Raw genomic sequence first — 12,475 nt, forward strand, 5'->3', positions numbered from 1 at the left:
TTCATGTATTATTTGATACGCAGTAGCCCTTAGATTCCTCATGTGCAAAATGAGGGTAATAATACCTATGTCTTAGGGTTATTACAAAGATTTTAAAAGAGTAGGTCAGCAACCTACCTACCATGGGGCCTGGCATAGTGTGAGTACTCTCTAAATCTTACTCCCTTCTCTCTTCCCTTAGCCCCCCTCAAAAAGACAGAAAGACAGACAGACAGACAGACATAGGCAAATAGTCCCATACATATCTGGTCTTGCTGTCTCTTTGGTTTGAAATGCTCACCATCTCTTCCCTATCACTCTAGATTTTCTCTTTACTTAAATACACAGTGCAAGACAGATCTCTCCCACAAAGTTTTCCCCACCCAAGTAAGGGCATACTGATATGCACCCTCTAAATAGAACAGCTCTCATGATGAGTACCAAACAATTTACTACTAGATTATATACCCCTTTATTCTATTTTCAAGTTTCACATAAATGAGATTCATGTATAGATCTCTCAAAAAAATGTTCGTTTAGGGGAAGAACTTATTTCTATTTTCTTGATATTTAACAGTGTACTCAGGAAGTATTAAACACACACAATCATGCTTAATAAATGTTAACTTCAAAAGGAAAACTGTATAGAAAACATATTGATAAATTAAGTGAAGAGGCAGAAAAGCTTTAAATTTGCATCCATGTACATGTTGTTAGTTACAGAAGCTTAGGCTGAACAAACCTGATCTAAAAATATAAAATTATTTTCTGCTAACAAAAAGCCAATATAAAGGTTGATATTAAAAGTTATACCCAAGTTTCAGGCAAGTATAATGGGTTTTTATTTTGACTAATCAAGGATATTATTTCCAAGAACTTGAGAAAAGGAGCTCTTCATGTGGACGCATTACCTGTCTTTTGCAGTACCCAGCACCTCTACCATATCCTTCCAGCTGCAACGACTGTATATTCAAGGAATGTAAACGAGCCAAGGTTTCTATTATGGCCACATATATGGCTGAGCGTTCTGCTGGGCTAACTCCAGGAATTGTAAAATCACGAAAGATTCGGCCCTATAGAAACAATTACAATAGATAATTTAAAACAAAATACATTTTTTCACTCCAATTACTTGTAATGTCATAATCCCCCATTGTCCACAAAAAAAAAATCAGGATAATAGTTTTCCAACAAAAACAATTCTTTGTAGAATATGCTAGAAAAACATTCACTTAGGAAAACATGTTTAATAGAATATGTATGCCAAAGGGAAAATACAACGATATTCCAAAATGAACTTAATGGACAAAACTACTCTCAAGTTACAGTTTACAAAATAATTTTTTTTTAAACACTTTGAATTTATTGTTCTTAAGGGATTGATATTCTCTTTGGAGTAGTATTTTTCTGTCCACCATCTGGAGGGTTTGGTTATTGCCACTACATATAGCTCTTTATTGCCATCTAGAGGAAAATTTGAGAATAAGTCAACACGTGCTAATTACTAAATTTGTTCCTAGTCTATTTCATCCCTCCTACACTGCCTGTGCTCAAATTCAAATGAAAGTTTAAGCCCTTGCAAAGCAAATTACCTAAAATGTTAACTAATAAACTATTATTTATTAACATCTAATTTTCACGATTAAAAATAAAAGCAACAATAAAGATTAAGTGTTAATTTACCTGCACATGTTCCATCATGTAAAATTCTGTTCCAATGATAGAAGCATCACTGCAGTACAATAAAGGCTTGGGAACGGGGAATCCAACTGAAAACAAAGCTTTCTGGACTTCAAATTCTCTATCAATCTAAATAGGATGATGGATTATTAAAAATCAGAAACACAGAAATTTAAGTTAAAAAATTTTTTTTGATGTTTATTTTTGAGAGAGAAAGACAGAGTATGAGCAGGGGTGGGGCTGAGAGAGATAGAGAGGGAGACACAGAATCCGAAGTAGGCTCCAGGCTCTGAGCTGTCAGCACAGAGCCTAACGTGGGGCTCAAACCCATGAACTGCAAGATCATGACCTGAGCTGAAGTCAGAGGCTCAACTGACTGAGCCACCCAGGTGCCCCAATTTAAGTTTTAATTAATTTTTTTTAAGTAATCTTTACACCCAGTGTAGGGCTTGAACTCCTGACCCTAAGATAAAGAGTCATGTGCTCTTCCAACTGAGCCAGCCAGGTACCCTAGAAACACAGAAATTTAATAACTATTTGTGACCTTACATTAATGCTAGAAATCAATTTTATTTAAAAAATTTTTAAATATTAGGGTGCCTGGGTGGCTCAGTCAGTGGCTTCGTCAGTTTGGGTCATGATCTCACATTTCGTGGATTTAAGCCCTGCATTGGGCTCTGCTGACAGCTCAGAACCTAGAGCCTGCTTCAGATTCTGTGTCTCCCTTTCTCTCTGCCCCTCTCCTGCTTGCACTCTGTCTCTCTCTCTCAAAAACAAATATGTAAAAAAATTTTTTTTAGGGGCGCCTGGGTGGCGCAGTCGGTTAAGCGTCCGACTTCAGCCAGGTCACGATCTCGCGGTCCGGGAGTTCGAGCCCCGCGTCAGGCTCTGGGCTGATGGCTCGGAGCCTGGAGCCTGTTTCCGATTCTGTGTCTCCCTCTCTCTCTGCCCCTCCCCCGTTCATGCTCTGTCTCTCTCTGTCCCAAAAATAAAAATAAAAAACGTTGAAAAAAAAAAAAAATTTAAAAAAAAAAAATTTTTTTTAAATTTTTTAATGTTTATTATTTATTTTTGAGAGGGACAGAGAGAGAGAGAGAGAGACAGAGAAACAGACAGAGTACAAGTAGGGGAGAGGCAGAGAGAGAGGGAGACATAGAATCTGAAGCAGGCTCCAGGCTCTGAGCTATTAGCACAGAGCCTGACATGGGGCTTGAACTCACGGACCGTGAAATCATGACCTGAGCCAAAGTCAGATACTTAACCAACTGAGCCACCCAGGCACCCCTACAAATCAATTTTAAAACAGTATCAACAAATGACCTGAGGGGTAATATTTTCCTTAAAAGTAGTCATAGCAATTATTACAATTATAAATTAGGCCAGCACTAAAAAAAAAAAAAAAAAAAAAAGAAATTTAATTAGTCTAAAGGATAGCACATGAATGGGGCTTCATCCTGGCTCTGCTCATATGAAGGCAACAGTTCCTGATCACAATATTTCACAAATTTCATAATATTTCACAAAGAGATGTTCTCAGCAATTCACGGCTCACTGGCTTGCTCTCATTTACTCTTTCTCTCTTTTTCTGTCTCTCAAGGGGGCTCAGGCAAGTCTCTATTCTAAGGCTCTGAGCACAGTCAGCTACATGGTGCTGGGGGAGGCCAGTGAGTGTTGGTAGAAGGGAAAAGCACTAGCTTTTCTGGAGATCTAAAGAGGTATTTGTTTCTAAGGCAGAGGATGGGAATCCTTCCTGGTATCCAAGGCTGCCATGGAGTTCAAGATAACCATGGGGAAAGGAGGCAAAGAGACGTAAGCTAACACTGAAACAGGAACCCAATATGATAAAAGGGTCTCCTCAACCAGGACAGATATATGAGCCTATCACTCAGGACCTCAGGACATGGCTCACAGCAGAGCTGTGATGCTGACTTATCTGGCCCCAGACTCAGAGGTGACTGATGACTTCTAAGAAGGAGAAACCACGCAGCTCACTTTGACAGCTGTAATAAAGCAGCAGTTGATAAAGATTAACTAGAGCAGGGACATGACTAAACAATGACCAAGGTGAGAGAAGCCAGCAGAGCCATAGGCTGTGACAGAAGTGTTTGTAAGCACCCTGGTGCTGGAATGATGACCTGAGCTGAAGTCCAATGCTTAGCCAACTGAACTACCCAGGTACCCCTCCTCAAGTCCTTTTTAAAAACAAAAAGGGATACAATTCAAGTGAAATTTTCATCTGATAAATAAAATACATTATCTATTGTTTAATAACATGAGATGACTTTTAAAGCAATTTAGGGGCGCCTGGGTAACTCGTTGGGTTAAATGTCAGACTTCGCCTCAGGTCACGATCTCACAGTTCATGAGTTTGAGGCCCACACTGGGCTCTGTGCTGACAGCTTGGGCCTTGCTTTGGATTCTCTTTTCCCCTCTCTCTCTGCCCTTCCCCTGCTTGTGAGTGCTCTCTCTCAAAAATAAACACTTTAAAAAAAAAAAATTAAAGCAATTTAAAAATTTTTTTTGTGTGTGTGCATAAAAAGCATTTATTTGTCAACAAAGAATTATTGCATTTGTAGAGGTGCCTGTATGGCTCAGTTGGTTGAGTGTCCAACCCCTGATTTCGGCTCAGGTCATGATCCCAGGGTCACGGGATCGAACCCGGTGTTGGACTCCACACCAAGTGTGGAGCCTGCTTGGGATTCTCTCTCTTTCTCTCTCTGCCTCTCTCTCTCTCCCTCTCTCCCCCGACTCCTGCTCCTCTCCCCTGCTCATGTACTCTAAAATTTAAAAAAAAAAGGGGGGGTGCCTGGGTGGCAGTTGAATGTCTGATTCTCGATTTTGGCTCAGGTCATGATCTCACATTTCATGAGTTTGAGTCCTGCGTCGGGTTCCGTGCCATCAGCAAGGAACCTGCTTGGGATTCTCTCTCTCCCTCTCCCTCTGCCTCTCCCCTGCTCTCTTTCTAAAATAAGTAAACTTAAAAAAGAATTATTGCATTTGTACACCATACCTTATGTGCTTTAGGAAGAAGTGATCCAGATGGTTTTTTTCTGAGTACATATGCTTGATAGCCCTTCTGGAGATAAAAAGTTGGATTGGACTGTCCTGATCTGGGTAAGAGTAGAGAAAAGGTCTATTACAAAGATATATTTTCCTTCCCCAAATGCTACCAAGATGTCAAAAGAAGCACAAAATGAAAATAAATAAATTTCAGTGCTGAGAAATCAACAGAGGTGCTACCAGCAGCTCAAAACACTAGTTTTGGGATGATATAAAGCAGATAACACAGTGGCAGCTGGAGAATCTGTAATCCACAGAGGTAGAAGAGAGGACCTCACTCCCTGCCTGTAAATCATGAATTTTATCAGTAGTACCCCTAGAACAATGCCTAGATCTAAGTAAATGAAGGCTGGGGAAAGAAATTGTATGTGGTCAGTCAGAAAATTAATTAAAGGATGCTGGAATAGGTGGGTAAATGGCTCCTCATCTGCTGTTAGAGATATAACCCCCAGATGCTTCACCAAGGCTAGCACCTAAGTATAGCTCTCCACAATGGGAATTCTGGTAAGAGAGAAGTGTCTGGACCAGGGTGAACATCTGGGCCAGGGAAATACAACAGTGTCCCAAGGAACTCATAGATACCAGGGCATTGGCTTTCCCTGCAAGGAGAGCAAAAATTCTCACATGGACTAAAAATATCCTCCAGATATCAAAACTATTCAATTTACACCTTCATTCACAATATAGCAGTTTAGAATTACCCAGCTTTTGAAGATTCCAAAAGCATGAAAGAGAGGCCTTAAACAAATAATTAAAAGAATCAGTCTCTGAAGTAACAGGTAATAGGAAGTGAAAAAAAATCTTTGAAGTTTCTCCCTAGGCCTTTAGCTTCTATCTGCAAAGGACAAAACTAGTACAGATTGAATGCAGTAGCAGCTCCATTGTCTACATCTTTCTTCTACAAGCCAGACCCATCCTTCCCAGGAATCATATCTAAGAACACTGATTTTGGCACCATCTAAACCTGTGTGGGTGCCTTTTAACATGGAAAAATAGAGATCATTGCCAGTGGTCAAGAATGGGATCACCTCAAGCTATGTTGATTATTGGGACATGGGAAAATTTATTTGTGATGCTACAAAGAGCAATGAAACTTACAACATTTTTTTTAATGCCAAAAGTCTGATTGATGCATTTTTTGATGATGCAATCATATATGACGTACCAGCCTTTCAAGATAGTAAATGACATAAATGAAATATAAAGAAAAAGCAAAAAGCTTTTTATTGAAGATAGAGTTACCATATGACCCAGCAATTCTACTCCTAGGTATAGATCTAAGGGAACCGAAAATACATTTGTATAAAACCTTGTCCGTGAATGTTCATAGCAGCATTATTCACAACAGCCCCAAAATGGAAATAACCCAAATGTCCATTAATAGACGGATATATAAACAAAATGTAACACAGCCATATAATGGACTGTTAGCCATAGAAGGAATAAAGTTCTGATACATACCGCAACAAGAATGGGCTTTGAAAACATGACGCTAAGTGAAAAAAAGCCAGTTACAAAAGACCATGTGTTATATGATTCCACTTCTTTGAAACGTCCAGAGTATGTAAATCCATAGGGACAGAAAGTGGATTAGTGGCTGCTAAGGGATGGGAGGAGGGCAGAATTGGTAGGTAAGGATTGCTTTCTAGGTTGATGGAAATGTTCTGGAAATAGAGGTGCTGGTGACACAACATTGTGAATATACTAAAACCCACTAAGTTGTATATTTAAAAATAGTTCAAATTTTAAATGTTATGTAAGATAAATTTTGTCTCAAAAAAATCCCAGTGACACTATACTTCAACAGAAAAATAAATTAAAAAATACATATTTCTGTTAAAAAAATCTCACCAAATTAAAATCTTCTCCTCTGTGTACATATATACCATGGTTCCTAAAAAGAACCCCCCAAAATGCAGAAGCCCACCTTGGGAAGATCATCACCAACACTGTGCACATACTAATGGCTAACTTTAATCACTCTAAACATCAGGTTGCCATATAATCCAGAAACCACTGATGGTACCAATATGATAAGAATCATCAATAAGTCAATAGCCATAGCTATTGTTTAGGAGTTGGACAAGATATTTGGTGCTGAAAGAAATGTGTTGCTATAACCAAAGAGGTGGTATTTTTGATTTGCCAAACCTTAATTAACAAAGATGGAATCTTTGTATTTAAGTATGCAGTTAGGGAAATTCACTCGGCTGGAGAAGACTTTGATTAGACAATCAGTCTCACAAAACCTAATTGACTACCCTCTGCACTAGTTCACTTGGAAACATACAAAGTCAGGGGTGTCTGGGTGGCTGTCAGTTAAGTGGCTGACTCTTGATATTAGCTCAGGTCATGATCACATGGTTTGTGAGCTTGAGCCCTGCATAAGGGCTCAATGCTGACAGCACAGAGCTTGCTTGGGATTCTCTCTCCCTCTCTCTCTGTCCCTCTTTCCCCCTCAAAATAAATAAATAAACTTAAAAAAAAGAAGAAGAAGAGGAAGCATATGAAGTCAGGAAATACGGTTTTGCAGCAGGGCAACATCAGATGAACTTCTACAGCAGGGGCATCACAGTAATCCATGCAGCATTCTAGGATCTACTCTGTGACCCCTGTGTCCCTTTGGTGATGGTTCAGGTTCTAAGAAATGGGACCACATAGGTTCCACCCTGGCTTAGAAGCCTCATGTTCCACAGGAGCTATTGTCTCTAGTAACATTCTTCTGGACACAGCTCCCAGCTTCCTGGCAAGGGACATGAGCAGGTACAAGAACTTGCTACACTTAGGGAAGCCCAAAGTACCCCACCAGATACTTAGAGTTCATTTCCAGGACTTCTAGTTTAGATTACAGTTTATCAATTACATATTATTTTTACCAGAAGTAATGTTGCCTAGAAACACAGCTGACATGCCACCTTTAAGGAGTCACTAGAGTAACAAAGCTAGAAAGTTAACTTAATTTGTCCATAGAGAAGGAGAAAAGGTTCTTTAAGCCTTTCTTCACATCTTGCTAGATAAGTCTCAGGCCCACAAGGTCATCCTACTGGGCAGTTTCAGCTGCATCTCCAAGCTTCAGAAACTTAGAAATACCTATAGGAATTTTCTTTCGAAAGCAAGAAATTAGAAAAAAGCATCAATCCTGACAAGGGTGTTACTTATGTTTGCAGCTATGTAGGCAGCCATCTTGTCTCTTGTCCAGGGATAAATCTGAAACTATTCAAAATTCACTGATCTTTGATATCATTCCATCTCCTTTGGTATTGAAACCACTGGTGGAGTAATGACTGTTCTGATTACGTGCAATAACACAGAGCGTACCAAATGGACTTTGACCTTCACTATCTGCTCTGACAATCAGTTTAGTGTGTCCATTCAGGTTCATGAAATTGAGCAATGATACAGGATAACAAGTAGTTTGGAAAATTTGAACTAATAAACATCCCTCCTGCACACTTTAGAGTTGTACAATTGAACTTTTTTTCATTAAATTTTTAAATGATTATTTTTGAGAAAGACACAGCATGAGCAGGGGAGGGGCAGAGAGAGAGGGCGACACAGACTCTGAAGCAGGCTCCAGGCTCTGAGGTGTCAGCACAGAGCCCAATGCGGGTCTAAAACCCACAAGCCATGAGATCATGACCTGAGCTGAAGTCAGACATTCAAATCGACTAAGCCACCCAGGTGCCCCTAAAGTAACTATTGATGTTGATGCTAACAGCATTTTAAATGTATTTGCTCTAGATAAGAGATCAAGAAAATTAAAGATTAAAAGACCACTGTCATGGTGTTCGAGCATGGAAAACATTGAGTATCCAGTACAAGAGGCTTAGAAGTACAAAGCTAGAGATTAGAAGCAGAGAGGCAAAATATCCCCTAAGGACATGCTCTGATCCTATATTTTCAACAGTTAGGCCATGGTGGAAGATGAGACACATCAATGCAGAATCAAAGATGAAGTCAAACAGAAGAACCCTGTTGTGGAACCATGACTGCAGAAATAGACGAAGCTGACCAAAACAACATAACACATTTCACAGAGTTATGAAGTCTGAAAGATCCTAATTTGTAGAAAGATCAGTGACAGTTTTTAAAAATCATATTTGAGCTATTACTAGACATTTTGAATACTTGAATACACACAGGGGAAGAGAATAATACAGGTTCATTCTATTCATATGATAATCAAATGGAAAGTGCTATTCATTTTAGAGAACAAAGTTTTGGGGTTTTTTTGTTTTTGTTTTTGTTTTTGTTTTTTTTTTAAGAGAGAGAGAGGGTGGGAGAGGAAGAAAGAGAATCTTAAGCAGGCTCCATGCCCAGCATGGAAAAATGACATGGGGCTTGATCTCACAACAGTGAGATCATGACCTGAGCCGAAATCAAGAGTTGGACACTTAACTAGCTGAGCCATCCAGGCACCCCGAACAAAGTTATTTTTAAATTGGCATCATTTGTTGGGGGAGGGGGGGTTGGAGCCCAGAGCACTTAGTATAAGACTGCCCCTCTGTAGTCCCAAACACTTCACTTTTCTTATTTCACATCACTTATATCACTACTGTCATGAACCCCCCAGGATTGGTCTCATCATGTTTCATCATGTTTTGTTTTGGTTTTTTTTTTGTTTTTTTTTTGTTTTTTTTTTTTAAGTAAGCTCTATGCCCAATGTGGGGCTTTAACCCACCATTATGAGATCAACAGTCTCATGCTCTACTGACTGAGCTAGGCAGATGCCCCTTATGTTCTTTATCCTTGTTTAGGTCATCAACAAAAGTCCCAGATTCCCATATCACCACTTACCTACTATACTCTAATTTCCACAAGGCTCTGCACAGGCCCTGTTTTGTCTTCTTCTCCCACCCTCCCCTCCCCCAACTCCTGATATCTTTTCTCTGTGCCCCTGGAACTCACTGTCTTTCAGCATAATCACAAACAGCTTCACTCTCATCTCTGAATGGACACTTCACCTTCTCGCTGTGACTAAAGTTTGAATGTTCCATGAGGCCCCTGTTTCCTTTGCAGGCTTATTACATGGTAGATTCCACCCCCCTCCCCCACATCACCTATCCTGTAGGCCTAGAGATGGAGTCTACGTCCCTCTTGATACTCATCGCCACTTGCAAACTTTTGGCCCTCCCTCCTGCCTAAACCCTTCAATCCAGCTTTGAATCTCATGTTATTAGACTACTGCACTCTACCCTTTCTTGTTGCAACCAACTGCTCTTAAGTCACTCCCCCTCATTGCCTACTGATTCACTATTGCTCTTATTTACACTATTCCTATCTTCATTAATAATTTCAAAATCTAGTCAGATGTTCATCTAACACTCAGGACTGTGTCAGTTCCTTGAATTCTTCTACTCCGGTGATATTTTCCTTTATACTACTTCAGTCACCTACTCTAGGGGACACACCTTACACACCAATTCAAGCACTGCATAATCCATCCTCGTTAAGCATTTCTATCTCTGACCATCATCTTTTCACTCACTCCTGCTGGTTGGTACCTTGATTCCAACAATCCTTCAATCCTGGGAACTACCATTCATTGATCATACTATCTTTTAGCATCCTTCAACTTCCTCTTCCCCCACATCCTTCCTTCACTCGTTTAAATTTGATGGTCAATTACATAACCACCCTCTTGAATGCATCTTTAATATACTTATTAAACCCCTCTCCAGATTATTTGCTTGGCTTCCCCCATTCTGGTTTTTTCCCCCCTTAATGTTTATTTATTTTGAGAGGGAGCGTAAATGCACAGGGTGGGTGGGGAGAAGGAGGGGCAGAGAGAGAGAGAGGAGAGATAAAATCCCAAGCAAATTCCTGCTAAGTGTGAAACATGAAACCGATGGGGCTGGTTCTCAGGGAGATAAGATCATTGACCTGAGCCAAAATCAAGAGTCAGTTGCATAACCAACTGAGCCACCCAGGCAACTGCCCCCCTATACTCCACCCATTCTAGTTTAAGTCCAACTCTTTGCCTGCACTCATATAGCTGAACCCAGCTGGAGAAAGAAACATGGTCGGTATCACATGCTGTGGGAGATGCAGGAGAGAAGCATCAAAGGAAAAGACTTCAAAAGGGAAGGGCTGGAGAAGGTATAAGGCCTTAGCATGTTTACACAGCTGAACACAGCTGGCTGTGCTGTGGCTTGTAAGGACCGCCTAGAGCCATTAACGTTGTCCAGGGTCAGATCCTCCTTCACACCTGACCCTTCCTAGTGTTATAGAAACCAATTAACTTCAAATTCAACCTTGAAAAGCTAAACCATTAGATTGATGAACACACTTGCTTAGCTGACTTTATGCACAGTCTTCCACAATTATCCTAATAAAAAGAAGCTTCATTCTGGAGTCTGGGCCTCATTCCGACTCGAGTATGAGGACCTTCACTTAACTGCACTTTGCGGACTCATCTTTTGCGACTCCGGCCATACTCCCTGCAACAATACTCAATATCATATGCCTCTGGCACTTATCACTGGCATTTGTATTCCGTGACTACTGATTTACGTGAAAATAAAAATAGTGGTAAAGGAGATGGATCAGAGAGTTTTGTGGTATAGAATTAAAAGGTACCACATCCCAGTAGATACTGGAGGCTGAAGTAGGCGTAATAAAAAACAGCTTAGGTTTCCAGCCTAGAAGCCTTGTGTTGTAAACAGTGTTTAAGACCTTTCACCTACTATTATGCAATTTAATTATCAAAAGGAGCAAGTACTTATTGCAGATCAGGAAACTAATTCTCAGGGAGTTTATATAACATTAAAATTCCCAGTCATTAAGTGGCAGATAGAATTTCCTGGAAGCCAGCACTGTTTCTATAGTTCTGCCTTTATCACAATACTATTTTTAGAATAAATTTTTTTTTAATTTGTTTTTTTATTATAAAACAGACCAGAGCCAGATTCATGGTGGAGAACAGTATTCTCAGGAGCGTCATCCATTTCCATTCCCTCACTTCAAAAAGAACTGAAGCCCAAAGTAGTGCTGTGATTTGCTAAGTGGAAGATCTAGGATTAGAATTCAGGCCCACCAGCTGGTGCCATTAACTCAACCTTCGAGAACATTGCCAATTACAACGGAATTGCACCTGCTTCTCAGAAAAAAAAAAAAAAAGATCTAATGGTCACATAACAGAAGTTGAGAGAAAACCTCTTTATATTATCCCACAAAGCTTCCAACCTTAATTGCCTCAGTGAATCTTCCAGGTACAGGATTGCATCCTTCAACAAAGATTCCTTCTCATTGCTGGACTCATGAATGTTGTGGTGCTTCCATTATTGTCCTCGAATTGGAAATACCCAGGATGAAATGCAGGGGACCACTGATGGCAGCCCCCACCTACAGAGCGAGTCAGTGCAGGAAAAGAAGCGGGGACGGGGGGAAATTGCGAACCCACCGTGGGCCAAAGAAAGAAAAGCACACTGTACAGATTTGTTTCCGCTGGAGGAGAAGGCCGGCGTCGATACCTGTATTGAGCAACGGTCAGGTGGGCCTCTGGCTCGGCCCCAAAGCCGGGCAAGTGCTGGTTTAGATAGGCCTCCAGGGACCCGGTGTCTAACTTGTGCTGGGGCAGCACTTCGGTGGTCTCGGGCTCGAGGGAGGCACCGCCCTCCATGACTGCCTCTGTCGACCGCCTAGATGCAGAATCCACAGGCCTTCCGCGCTGAGACCTCTGGCCTGAGGAGTGCTACTCCACGGCTTGGGGGCGAGGTCCCGACGCGACGGGGCGGGAGTGGCCCCGACGCGACGG

The 12,475-nt window shown here is 40.8% G+C and overlaps 1 protein-coding gene across 1 annotated transcript in view; it reads right to left on the reverse strand.

Moving 5' to 3' along the window:
• Window positions 1-12,464, reverse strand: part of ACAD11 (acyl-CoA dehydrogenase family member 11) — a 92,588-nt gene extending 80,124 nt beyond the window's left edge. The window contains exons 1-4 of the mRNA XM_058729908.1: window positions 12,192-12,464; window positions 4,670-4,769; window positions 1,663-1,788; window positions 891-1,052 (exon numbers count right to left, since the gene is read on the reverse strand). Of these exons, the coding sequence (XP_058585891.1) occupies window positions 891-1,052; window positions 1,663-1,788; window positions 4,670-4,769; window positions 12,192-12,340 (537 nt within the window). The 5' untranslated portion in view covers window positions 12,341-12,464. The remainder of the gene's footprint in view (window positions 1-890; window positions 1,053-1,662; window positions 1,789-4,669; window positions 4,770-12,191) is intronic.
• Window positions 12,465-12,475: the final 11 nt, after the last annotated feature.

This window comes from Neofelis nebulosa, chromosome 5, assembly GCF_028018385.1.
Source record: "Neofelis nebulosa isolate mNeoNeb1 chromosome 5, mNeoNeb1.pri, whole genome shotgun sequence".
NCBI classification, from domain to species: domain Eukaryota; kingdom Metazoa; phylum Chordata; class Mammalia; order Carnivora; family Felidae; genus Neofelis; species Neofelis nebulosa.